Source organism: Melozone crissalis, unplaced genomic scaffold (genome assembly GCF_028551555.1).
Source record: "Melozone crissalis strain CALT ecotype California unplaced genomic scaffold, PUWL_Pcris_2 ptg000057l_1, whole genome shotgun sequence".
Lineage (NCBI taxonomy): Eukaryota > Metazoa > Chordata > Aves > Passeriformes > Passerellidae > Melozone > Melozone crissalis.
The window spans coordinates 5,271,939-5,285,449 of NW_026535835.1; the positions used below are offsets into that span (position 1 = coordinate 5,271,939).

Consider the following 13,511-nt stretch of genomic DNA (forward strand, 5'->3'; position numbering starts at 1 on the left):
AGCTAGCATTAGTGTACATGTGCTTAGCCAAGAAATACTTGGAACCTGCTGCTTTGCAGTGACTTTATCCTTTAATGCCTGCAATCTTTCGCATTTAGCACCTTAGCTGCCTTTTTATTGCTTCCATGGAGGAATCTGTCAGGTTCAGGAGAGGAGATTGGGTAGAGAGCCAGCTAAGAGCAAGGCAGTGCCACTGAACAGTGCTAGTGTTTGCTTGGATGATTGCTCCCTTTGGAATGAGGAGACCCAAATGTCATAAAGGTAAATTGATAAATCTGGAAAATATTCTCTTTGAATAATCCCCCGAGCTCCCAGCCTAACACACAGCTGTAGGGGAAAAAAAAGTACCCCAACAACTGAACAGGATGTTGGGCTGCATTACAGTAAGAACAGAATATATATCAAAAAGGTGTTATTGTTATTACCTAAACCACTGGTGAGTTCTTGTTGAGAGTGCTCTTTTCAGTACTGCTCATTCTACCTAAGGAGGATATGATTAAGGGATAAAGCAAGGAAAATGACAGTAATACTGTGCCTTTCAGCTTTGAGTTATAAAGCAAGACTGAAGAGCTTTGGTATTATCTTGTTTTAAAAGAGATCTTGCAGTGATTTTAAATGATTTTAAAATAATGAAGGAGATTAATCACATTGAAACAGACACAAAGTCTATGAAAACAAGAAGAGTTACTTTGGAAAATAGGATCTTGGGAAAAGAATGAAGACAGAGAAGAGAGAGGTTCATGTGAATGCTCCAATAAATATGTGATGTCAGCTATCACAGAGGTCCTGTGAATCTGGATGTGCAGGGTAAGGTGAAGCTGGAACTGTAAGGAAAACAGGAGAGTGACAGTGGCATTGTCACTGCTGGCCAGTAACACACAGGCAGTGGGAGCCACCCTGGAGCAGGCTCTGGGAAACACCTGCAGCAAGGAGCAAAAGGAAGATCCTGCAGCCTGGATGGTGGGTCCAACATGGGCAAGGGTGCTGCAGGGAGGCACTGACTGACAGAGTTTGCAGAGTGAAGACAGAGGTAAGCAGGTAAGAGGAGAGAGAAGATTGAGAAAGCACATGGCTGCTGTTAATCCACCTGAGCTGCAGACACCCAGGGTGAAAATACTGGAGGCAATTTCTGCTCTTAGCTGGGCAGGATCTTGCTGTGGATGTGGTGGTCCATATACAATGGGACCAAGTGCAACAAGTTTCAGCTTGCAGCCCACAAATTTTTGAAGGACCAAAGCCAACTTCTAGGGGCCCTGTGAAAGCCAGCTAAGAAAAGCAGACTATTGTGGTTAGTCCTTGTTGTAATGGCCCACAGAGAAAGTTCCTAGGAGATTTAAAAAAAAATCAATAGAAGCTGTAAAAATATAGCTAAAACATTCAGATTTGCTGGGTGGAACACCAGTCTCCCCAGTTGCATCCACACTGGTTGGTTCCACAGGGCAGGTAACAGTGAGGGTGTGCAGGATCTGGGATGAGGGTGCTTATTTCCATAACCCCTTAGGTTTTGTGGACATTTACTTGTGTATTTTGTGAGGAAGGGAGTGAGCCCTTCTCTCTTCTGTGACTTGCACAATACAGAAGGGGAACTCAGACTCTCACTCATACTGGGCTCCTCAAGTCGAGAAACCTTTGTCCATGGGGAAACTGGGAGAAGTAGAAGGATTTAAGAGCCAGAGTACAAAACTGAGACAGTCTTTGCTCATGGAAGTCCTTCCTTCTCTGAGATTCAGAGAGTCCATGACTCAGGACAGGTTTTCAAATTACTAAACCCACTGAATCTGGATATCATATAATCAGTGACTCCAATAAAAATTGCAGCCTTCTCTCTGGTAGCTGCTCCCACTGCATGTTACAAAGTACTTTGTTTTGCTGTAGAAGTTCAAGATTCTCTGTGATCTGGAGAATTTATAATATCAGTGTTTATGTCCTGCACAGCTTCAAGCAGGCAGGCAGCCCCCAGTGACTGGATGATGTTTAATGAGCAGTTAATGAACAAGATCATGGTTGGGGATACAGACAGGGAGACAGACCTCCCAATGTTTTCTTTAGTGACCTCAGAGATGGAAGAGAGAGCATACTTATTAAATCTGTACATGAGGCAAAGCTGGAACTGAATGCAAGAGTTCTGGAAGGCAGGATTAAAATTTCAAGTGATCTTGACAAATTGGTGATATAATCTGAATAAAATTACATTAAACTAATTAAGGACAACTGCAGGGCACTTTGCTTTGGCAGGAATAATTTTAACTAGCAGGTACAGGATGAGGGAATGTCAGGCTAGCAGTCCTGTGGAAAAGGTAGAGAACCCCAAACTGAACAGGGATTAACAATGATGTACAGATGTCAAAAAGGCAAATCCTCAGCAGGGCAGTGGTATTCCACAGAAATATAAGTCATGGATACCATAAAATAGATGTAGACCTGTTGGAAAATCCAGAGGAGAATACCAAAAAGAAGCAAAACTATCTAACATGGCCTGTAGAAACTGCTGTTGTTTTGTTCCCAGAAGGCAAAGAATGTTATTAAAGCTATGTTGAGGAATTAAAAGACTCTGCAATGAGAGAAGAAATAGTTTTCTACATCCATAATGAAAAAAGTAAGCCATTAAGAGTTTAAATTACAGTAAAGCAGAATGAGGTTGGATACTAAGAAAAACTACCAGAACAGAGCACAAATATTCAAATTTGTTTTCAGATGACGGTGGAGACTTTCTATCTTGAGGTCTTTCAGAACAAGGCAGAAAAATTTGGGCCAACAATAATCTGTGTATAACAGATCTTTCCTTACTGGGAGGAGGAAGGATTAGGTAACTCTCACAGTCCTTCCTGGCCACTTCTGGATGTGTTCCTACTCTGGCAGGTCTGAGTGCAATAGCCTTGGTGCTATTTCTGCCTTGTCTTTGTCACACCTGTGTGCACCCCTGCTGCATTCTTGATGATTCTGATGGATCAAGGGAGTGTCCACAAACTCCCTGGCCTGTGCAGATCAGTGCCTGACATCAAAGGTGACATCAATCTTTTTTGCCAGGACACAATCATGCTCAGAGTATGTATAATTCCACCGGACACAGGCATTGTCTTGCTGATCAGTTGAGTCATCACATTTTCCATCTGCTGAATTATGCTTCAATCTGAGTTATTTTATCCCTTGTATTACTTTATAATACCCACACAAGTGCTTCACTCAGGCAAAGGTCTCATCTATGGTCAATGAATTTTGCCATTCATGCTCTCTGACTCATTTCTCATGCTTCACACAATAACACTGTCCATCATGTTTGCTGTATGTTAAACTGCTTGTGTAAGTGAGCCCTTTTTCAATTCTATTCCATTCTGAGTTGTGATTAATTTATTCCTGGTCAAATGTAAGAAATGTCCACACAATGGCTTAGAATAAAAACTTCCATAGTCCCATAAAACTTTCAGTCTGGCTCAGGTTTGCTTTGACTCTCCAGTAACAGGCATGTTACAATAACCTTAGTGATCTTATAATTTAATTTATAATAGAGGTCTTGAACTCTTACTGTTGCTAACCTCTTATCCATCTCTTTCAATTTTCCAATGTTTCTTAAATGTTTTGTATATCACAATGATCTAGGCATTTTGGGAAGCTAGAAGGAGTTTATCTAAATTATTTTTAGGTTTAGATGATCTTATCAATGACTTCATTCTAGCTTCAAAAGGACACTTCATAATTCTAAAGCTCCTCAAGGTTTTATCAACCAGAACAAAGCTGCTTTTCCTTTGGTCTCTTCTTAGTATCCACATGAAAAGTGCACTTGAAAAATCCTGGAGATTGCCCTTTCAAAATTTGTTTGGTATGATTCTAACAACATTGTGACTTTTCTTTTTCAGCTAATTACTGACTTTTGGAATAAAAGTGGTGCTGAAGAGTTGAGATGGCATTTCTGTTGTGGAGCTGCAGTCTGCTTACAGATACAACAGTGCTTTTCTACCTTTTTGTGCCACAGATCCCTCTTTTGCTGCATCATTCCAGTTTTTCCCTTTCAACTGTACTAAATTCAGACTAAACTTTGATTATTCATTTTATTCTCTCTATTTTTCACCACTTAATTTATTGATTGGCTTGCATGCAGGGTGTGTATAGTTAAATAAATTATAGATATTTTCTCAGTACAGTTTCTGATGTTTTAAGTCAGGTTTGCCCAGTGGACTGGGAAGTTGAAACACAGTCCATGTGCCCACATGAATTTTGTCCAATGGATTATCCTTCTGACATGACAGTGTAAGGCTGGCATTTGCATAGCAGGTGAGCAGAGTGCAGGAGGACAGTCCTCCAAGGATTTCTTCTTTATTACAGAGAGTTCACAGGGTTGGTAAATAAAAACCTGCCCCTTACTCTTTACTTATTTCCCCCAGTGCTGCTCTGCCTTGTGGCTTTCCAGTGTGCATCTGCCCCTTTTATCTTGAACAGAATTGGTGAAATGCATCCAAATAATTTATTTAGCCCTGCTTGCCTGGGCAAATCTTTAATTACCAGGCATAAAAAGTGTAGCTTTCTATTTTAAATATATTACATTTCATTTATAAGAACAGGACTGTTCAGATTTCAAGGGTTTTCTTCTCAAAGCCAGTCCCTCTGATAAATTGAAGGGATTATGTTTTTGTTGGCTGTCTTTGTTACCTCCATCACTGTGTTTCCAATTTATCAACATAGTTTTGAGAAATTGTTAGAATATGTTGCACTCATAAGCACCGTGGGGAGAAAAAATATTCATTTATTACTGCTATTGTGTTTGATTATATTACACATATCCAAAGGACTAAAATGAAATGTCATCTTTAATTCTCCCCTTACAGTAGACAATATCACCCTTTCTTCTCTCTTTCCAGAAACAGCTTGGAAGTCAATTCTTCATTTTCATTTTAAATCAGCCATACAGAATAGAAGCAAGTGTGCGTTAGGGACACAGCAGAAATAATGGGAGGCTGGAGATGTGAGCTCTGTTTCTGGCTCTGCCTTTAGCTCTTTGCAGTCTTGAGCAAAGTCATTTGACCTCTGGTCTCCACTCTCTCAGTTCATGAAATAGGAAGACCATTTGCTTCCTACAGATGTCTCTAATAATTTCCCAGAATCATGTCTTGTCTAATCACCTGTGTTTAATATCTCCTAGGGTCTTGCAAAATCAGTGAAGGCTGAAGCAGAAAATTTTCCATGCAGCTGAAAACAAAATGCTTTTGGAAAGTTAAGAGTTGAAGACTACAAAGAGATTCTGAAGGATCTAACCCAGGCCAGGTTAGAAAGCCACTGCTGCTGTTTGGTGTTGCTAAATATTGATAAATGAGCTATCTGAGCCTGTCAGGAGAAAGAAGTGTGATTGGGACAAAACCCTGAACCCTGCCCTCAACTCTCAGTCTGGTGCTGCAAGGATCTTTGTGCACAGAGAGTTGAGGATGAGCACCTAGGTTGAGGGGAAGGGGGGTCTTACAGAACTGCTCAGTGTTTTGCTGTTCCTCTCCTTTCCTAGGTGAAGGCTGAATTTGTAGTGGTCTGTAGTCCAGCTTAGAGGGAAGAGCAGTCTCTTCTTTTATTGCCCTGCCAGGCTGAGCAGAGGTTTCCTGAGGACTGACTCTGAGCAGTGTGTCTGAAAGGCTGAACATCCCACAGTGACTTTCTGGGAGCTGTGTGCTTTTTAGGGGTGAGAGAAGGGAAGGGAAAACATTCCCTTGCTGGAGGTGAGGGGAATATAAAGGGAAGAGTGCTCAGGCTGCAGGCCTGGGGATAGAGGGCCCTGTTATGTCCATCCTTCAGGCACTGAGGGCTTTTTGTAAATATATAGTGTCTGTTTCTGAGTGGGCTTTGCATCCAGTGTTGCTGGAACAGAACTTTTAGGTCCTTTTAGGCTCAGAGTGCTGGTGCACTGCCTGCCCCAGCTCTGGCTCTGGGGCAGCCTGGGGAGGCTGTGCTGAGCTGCAGTGCAAACTGCATCTCTGCCTCCTCGTGTGATTTGCTGCAGTGATTAATGGCAGCGGCTGTTTAAAAACCTGGTGCCTCATTTGCAGTCTAAACTTGTCTGGTTCCAGGCTCCAGCCAGGGGCTATTTATCTCTGTGTGCAGGCTCTGGAGGTGGGCACCGTGGGGGCAGGGGTAGCTGCTCACCTGTGGCTGGGGGCAAATGGCAGATACAGGATACTGGATTTTCCCAGGGTCATGTAGGGAACATTTTTTCAGCTGCAGCATCTTGCAGGGTTTGTATTGCCCTCGAGGGAAGAGGGTCCCTGCCTTTGCAGAGCCCCATGGGGAGGCCCTGGGCCCTTAGAATACCCCAGCAAGAGACTTGATTTCAGTGGTACATCAGGGCTGTCTTTGGCTCACTGCACAAACAGTGAAGGTGCAGAGGGGGTGTTGAGAGCTTGCAGTCTTTCTAAAAAATTTAGAAAGACAGTTATGTCATCTTAAAAATTAAATCCCTTCTTGAGGGGTTTGGTGCAGAGAAGTTGCTTGCCTAATCAGTGAGCTGCAACAGCCCAGGTTCCTCTGGACCTGGGAAGGGGACACTGAGCCAGCAAAAAGGGTCCTGACACTGTTGCTAAATGGGGGATGTACAAGGGTTTTAAACAGAGATTCAGCTGCTGTACTGAGGGGGAGCCTTGCTGCTGCCTTCCTTCTTGGGGTGTTACTGTTGCAAAACACCCACAAACAACTGCAAAATGTTCTTCTACAACTGCAAAAATGTTCCTCCTGCCTCTTCAAGTTCAGGTCCATCCTGATAAACCAAGGGGGTCTGTGGGAAGTGGTGCAAAGGGAGTGCTTGTGTGTGAATCATAGGCTCATGAAGGTTGGAAATGGTCTCTAAGATCATTGAGTCCAACAGTCAACCTCACACTGTCATGTTCACCACTAATCCATGTCTCCATCTGAGTGATGCTAGAATGAGCAGGATGGTGAAAGCAAGGATCAGTTTCTCACTGCTTATCGTGTGAATGAAATGTCTTTAAATTATTTATTTCCTATTTTATCTGTGTAACTTCTGCAGCAGAAGTTATCTGTGAAAGTGGCAGCAGGCACCAGCTTTGGGGTATTTTGGCAGTGAGTTCCCTTCGGCCTGGCCCTCGGTTGACTGAGGAGACACATGGATTCTGCTGTGTCGGTGATGGGTTTGGGTGGGGACTGGGGCTCCCCGGGCTCTCCCTGCCCTCGGGGCTGTGTCCGGGTTAAGGCGCAGCCCCGCGGGTTCCGTGTCCCGCGGGAGCGCAGCTCGTCTGGAACCCCTCGGCAGCGGGGTCTGCAGCGAGGCCTGGCAAGGGTTAACGTCGAAGCCCCACGCCCCCTTTGACGGAGTCGGGCCAACCTCGCCAAATTTGAAAAGGCATCCGGGGCTGAGTGTGCGCCCTGGGAGCATCGAGCCGCGCTGGCCCCGGACCCCCTGCGCGGGCAGCAGCCGCAGCCGCCGGGGCTCGGCTTGCCGAGGGTCGGGGCTTCCCTTTGGCAGCCGGAGCCGCCATCCCCTGTGCCCGGCACCCCTGCCCCTGCTCCCCGCTCCCGGGGCTCCTCCGTGCCGCGGGATCCCGCCGTGACCCCGGCCGGGGGAGCGCGGTGTGGCCCTGCGCCTGCCGTGCAGTGTGAGAGGGAAGGGGGAGGCGGTAGGAAAACCCCGTTCTTGCAAAAATGCAGCTCGCTCTTTTCTTGTCCTGGTGCTGCTGCCTGCACGGATGCGCGCTGGGCACTGGCTTCCTCTATCAATTCCCAGCATCAACCCTGCAGCACAACTACCCAGAGCAGAGCTCCGGCTCGCCGGGCAGCGGCTTCGCCAGTCGCCGGTGAGTAAGAGCGGGTCCGCCTCCGGGCGAGGAGGCTGCGCCCCGCCGGTGGCCCCGGGGACAAACGGGGCAGCGGTGCCTCGGAGGGTGCAGGGGATGCTGGGCTGCTGCCCCTCGGCCAGCCGGGCTGGGCTGGGCTGCCCGCATCCTCGGGGGCGTGCGGGACGCTCCCTACCTGCCCGCAGCAGTGTCCGCCTCCTGGGGGATCGAGGAGCTGAGCCTGGGTAAATGACACCCGCAGAGTGTCCCCAGCCCCGCGGGGAGGGGAAGGGGCTTTGCTGGGCTGAGCGTCCCTGCGCAATGCGCGGCCGGAGCAGGAAAACCTCCCGAGCCGGGGCACGGGGGATGCCGGCAGAGGGAACTGTTATAGCCCTCGGCTGCGAGGAGAAACTTGTTCAGCTCAACAAAGGAAAGCCCTTAATTACAGATCTTTCTTCAAGAGCTGCAACTTCCAAGTGGCTGTTTAAAACTAAACCTCCCACTCTTCTCCTCTCCCCCGACCCCAACCCAATTTCTTATAAACTTAATATAAATCAGGTTTGATTTACTATATTTTACTGCTTCAGTAGAGCAAACAATTTAGGCTTCTCCCCCTCCCCTCTGTTTTCTCTGGGTATTTCTCTAGAGGTGAAACAGCTGTTCAGATGAATGAGCTGCACTGTATAAAGCAAGAGAGTGGCTTAACCTGATTCCCGTTGTTCTTGAATTTCACTTTTTTCTTTTTTTCCCCCCCCTGTCATTCCCTTAAGTGGGGACTTGAGATTTAATATTCAAGGCTCGTCCATCCTGTCTCTACCTCTTTTTCTCCTCCCTTGCTAATACCTAGTCTGCGTGAGTTGTGCTGCTGTGGAGGAGGGCTTCTGTTAGCGCGGCTTACTTGGGCTGGGGTTTGGGAAAATGCTCGGACTCCGTGGATTTCCGTGGCGGATCGGAGGTGCAGGGGCGGCACCAGCCCTGCGCCTTGCACGGGGCTCGCATATGGAGCGGATTTCCCCCCGGGGGGAGGTGGCTTTGTCCGCTACGCTGTCAGACAGCCCTGGGGCTGCAGGGGGTGTGATGTTAAACTACAGCAACTGTCAAAGGGTTTGAAACGGCAGAAAATTATAGGAGAGTAATGAGATAAACCTATCCCAGCTGGATCTCTTCCAAGGTACCCCCTTCCCAAAGCATGAGCTGCAATGAGAACCACATGTCATTTGTCTTACATATCTATTAGCCTGCAGATCTTTGTTCAGAGCTACCACACTTACATGAGTGTGGACTCTGTTCACCAAAGACCTTCCCCAGCTCCCACTCTTGCACAGCTTTCCCATGCCTCAATGGTTTGGATAGCTGATGCTTTGTCAGGGGAATGTGTCTCTCTCCAAGTCTATAAAGTGTTGTGTAAAACCACATAAACCTGATCTAAACAATGATGCTGGGGAAAACTGGTAAGTTTTTTAGATTTATTTTTTATGTCCCAGCTTTGCCCTGGGAGACTCTCCCATTCTAGTTTAATACAGAGGGGGAAGTAAAAAACTGAAGGGAGGAAAAAATCACCAGTGGATGTTGTGAAAGAAAAATTCAAGTGCTCAGTTTAAATATCACACGTTGAAGCAATCTTTGTATGTTTTAATTTCCCCTTGAGTGGTGAAGTTTTGTTGTTGGCAAATGTCTAACAGCTTCACTTTCTGATGGGAAAATCAGTGTGGGAAAACTTTCCCCAGCCACAGTGTTGGACTTTTGAGGGAAGTCTCCTGTTGGGCGCAGCTTCAGGTTGGGATAACTGGACTTTTCTGGGTTTAATATGGTCCATGATAGGAGTGAGGCTTTTTGCTCTGAGTTTGACATTGATCTATAGGGGTGCAAAGCCTTTTTTCAAGGACTGAATCAGACTGGTATAGATGGGTTTTTATGTTGTTCAGTGTCCCTTTTGCCATTGAAATGGGATCTTGGTAGCACCTGAATTATGTGAAGCAACAGCAGCTCCATCACAATGAAACTTTCTGGCCTCTGCTTTGGAGAGGCTGTGGAGGAGACAAGATGGTGGGAAGGTGATTGCTTTATACAGTGGCCATATAGTGGTATTAATGGCACTATATTGCCATTCCCACTTTCTCTTCTTCAACCTTCCCAGCGTGTGTGCTTTGTCCAGTGACTTCTGGCACTTTTCTGAGCCAAAAATAATCAGAGACAGAGCCTTGAAAGTTCCTGCTGCAGCTCCAGGTGTTGGTACATTGCAGCACACACTGATGGGATGCTGTACAGTGGACAGGTTTCCTTGATACAGGACACACCATCTTTCTGCAGTTGTCTTTTGATCAACAAATGATAGAGCCATTTGTGAATCTGCTATCAATTTTCTAACAGTTAACTTGTCATAAGAGTTGTATTTCTCCAAGGGGAGAAGTTTCTTTGTGCTGATACAGCCCTTGGTTGCAGGCTGGCTCAGAGATGGGCTCCTGAGGCTCTGAGGACTGCTGACCAGGTTTCCTGCCAAAGAAATAAGGCCCTGAGCACTGTAAAAACCTTAGGGTGGTGGTGGTGAAGGGAAATTTGGAGGAAAAATTATTGTTATTCACATTTTTCAAAGTGAAGCCATGGAATACTTGTTCTAGAGTAATGATGTGTTCTTTGTTTCCCTATTTTTAATGAATATTCTAGTTTCTGGTTGGCTTCAGTTGACAGGTCTTGGTTATTAGACCAAAGAAACTTGCAGTCTATCTTTGCATGTGCTTGAATTGAACTTCTGATGTGCTGCCTGAAATCCAGGCAGCAGTGTCTGCTGGCATTGTATGGACTGCAACAGCTTCTCAATTTAGCTTGAAATTCCCATTCAGTGCATGCATTTTGAACTTGCTGCTGTTAAGGCAATGAATGGGAAGTGGGCCTTACTGGAAGCATAAGAATGGAGGGGCTGCCTGCCAAGGAGAAATCTTCCTCCAAGCTCTGAGAAGCTTTGCTAACTGAGTTAAGGGAAGCTTGTTCCCATGCTGGAAGTAGCTCAGTTGTCAAGGAACACTGCCTCTGTGTTAGTTGTCTTTGGGGTTGGTGCTCTCCCAACTCTTCATTCTATTTTCCTGTACTTTCTAATTAGTCACACATTGAGTCCTTGTGAACTTAATTGCGGGAGTCTGAAACTTCTGAGAATACATGCAGGGCTTAGACTGGAAACCTCTTTGGATGAGACTTGGAGGTGGCTGATAGAAAATCCCAAAACATGAACCCAAAAGCAACGTAGGATGATAATTTTTTCACTGGGATCATTACAGTACCCTCACAAAATCCCTCTGGGGTGGATGCAATTCCAGCTGTAGCAGTTAGGTCTTTAAAACACTCTTCAGCCTAAAAACTTCTTCCTGTTAATGAACATTAGAACCATGATGTTACAACTAACAGGGCTGTACAAATAGGTATTCTTATCCACATTCTACTGGTAATTGCATATTTGGTCACAGTAATTCCCAGTGATTCCTACAGCAATGACGTTTCTTGAGGATGGATATGGAGAGGAAAGTAATAACTGCAATATTTGCTTGACAGAGGCTTTGACATGGAAGGCCAGGTGGCCTTTGGTCATTTCATGTTGTGACTCAGAGCACAGCCCAGGAGAGTGAGACCTGGGTCCCAGTTGCTCCTCTGCCAATGGTTTACTCCATATCAGGGGGCAAATCCCTTTGCCATGGATTCCATGGAATAGTTAAACAGACTCTGTGAGCTGCTTTGATGTGGGAATGATATTTAAACAGACATCAGCTTTCCAGTACTGCAGCTTGTCTTGCTTCCCTGAGAAACCCAAAGTGTTGGTGCTTGAAATATGTTGTCAGTTATTCCTTGAGGCTCCCAGTTTCCTAGCAGGTCACTTGGATGTCTGTCTCTCAAGATCAAGATGTCTGTGTGGACCTCCTGTAGGTAGATGTGTTCTGTCCAGAATAACTGCCTGTGTTGTGCCTGGCCCTACATCTCCATCTGTGCTGGGCTGGAAATGATCTTCCTCAGCACAACTGCACTGAAATGTAGCAACCTCCAGCCTCTCAGGTGAGATTTTAGTTCTTTTAAGTAACTGTGAATGTCTTTATGTGATAGAAGCCTGTTCTTAATATTAAAAGGTCATCTATGAATAAGTATCCCTATTTATGTAGTCTGTAAGAATGGTTTCAGAATCTAGAGTTTTCCTGATGGATTTTTATTAATTCTCTCTTCACTAGAGACAGATGACTTGAACCTTATTTCAGCCTCAAATTCTGAACCTCTCATGACTCTTAAGTGGGTGTGGAATATAAAACTATCCATATTCGCCAAATGTGATTCTCTCTCCTTTTAGTGACAGGATCTTGCTCTCTGAGTCATTCTCTCCATCACCTAATTGTCTGCTCATTGCCTGAGGTCCCTGCTTTGCTCTGGACTGTGAGGATGTCAAGCAAACAAACTGGGATTTGTGTCACGCTGAGTCCTCTGCTCTAATTCTGCTTTGAAGTGCCTGACCCAGGTAACCAAGAGGTCAGAAGGTCTTGAGCTCATCACCAGCCCCTGGAACTCTCTGGTGTTTGTTCCCTGGGCTCTGCAGCCATATGATCTTCATCTGCCTCGTGGGGTTCAGGGCTGTGACTTTGCAATGCAATTAGCAGTGGAGCCAATGGTAGGCTGAGGGTCTGGTGACACTGGAATGGCTTTGAAATACCAGATGTGATTGTAGCTACTGCAGTAAATTGTGTTCCTGTAGGAAATCTACTGTCCTGCCTTTCCAGCTGCTTGTGTGAAGAATTTCCCCTTAGGTAGGTTTCATTTACCAGCTCAAGGGGAAAAAACAAAGAGAGCAGAAAGGCAAAACAATGGGTGCCAGTGAACTTGTGCTCCCTTTGGATAAATTAACAAATGTTTCTTTCAATAATCCTTATTTTTTAGTTTTCTCAAAGTTGAGCTTGTTAGGGTGCTGAAGTGCTGGTGGAAATAGGTTAGAAATGTCACAGCTTTGCTTGGGGAGTGGTTCTGTGACACTGGGATCACAGAATATTTACTTACATCTTAGTTTTGTTGGGCTGTGTCTTGATAAAAGGGGGAAAATGAAGAATGGCTTTGAGATAACGATTAAGAACTGAAAGCAAAGACTGCTTTAGGTCTTCTCAGTCAGACTCATGGACCCTTTCCTGCATCAGACCTCCAGCATGTCTGGAAATTTCACTGATCTGTAAAGCATAGATGCCTTTCCTGTAGGATTATACAAAAATTCATCCAACTGCATTTCTGAAATATACACAAAGCTCTCGACTCACTTTTAATTAGGCAGATCTAGACAGTGCTTAATATACTTCCACTGAGGCATAATGTTTATTTAGAATCTTTGAGCATACAGCCAGCCTGTGCCAACTTCGATATCACAAGGATTCTGTTGAGGGTAGAAGCTGCAAATTAGAAAAGAGGCAAATACTACTAATTTGGTTGCTGTCCTACATTTTTCATATTTTTATATAGCTGAATAATACTAAATCTCTTGCTTAGTGTAAACATGCACAGTGTAGCACTTATCTGAATTAGAGTCCTTAATACTGCAAAAACCAGCAAGAGTAGGAGCTGTCTTATTGCTCCTTGTTGGTTTTGTTCCTTGCCTCCTTTTGTTTGGAGAAATGTTGTTTGTTGATGTGTAGTTTATTACATGGTTTAGGTTCTTTGGCTGCTTTTGACAAGTAATGTTTTCCTCCCCTTGGAACTGAACAGATATGTAAGTGAGGAGTATGCTTGGGTGGAAGTGTT

General features: G+C 45.2%; 1 protein-coding gene across 2 annotated transcripts in view; it reads left to right on the forward strand.

Moving 5' to 3' along the window:
* Positions 1-7,629: 7,629 nt before the first annotated feature.
* Positions 7,630-13,511, forward strand: part of COL26A1 (collagen type XXVI alpha 1 chain) — a 167,194-nt gene continuing 161,312 nt past the window's right edge. For both annotated transcript variants that reach the window (XM_054287291.1, XM_054287292.1), the window contains exon 1: positions 7,630-7,781. In XM_054287291.1, the coding sequence (XP_054143266.1) occupies positions 7,630-7,781 (152 nt within the window). The remainder of the gene's footprint in view (positions 7,782-13,511) is intronic.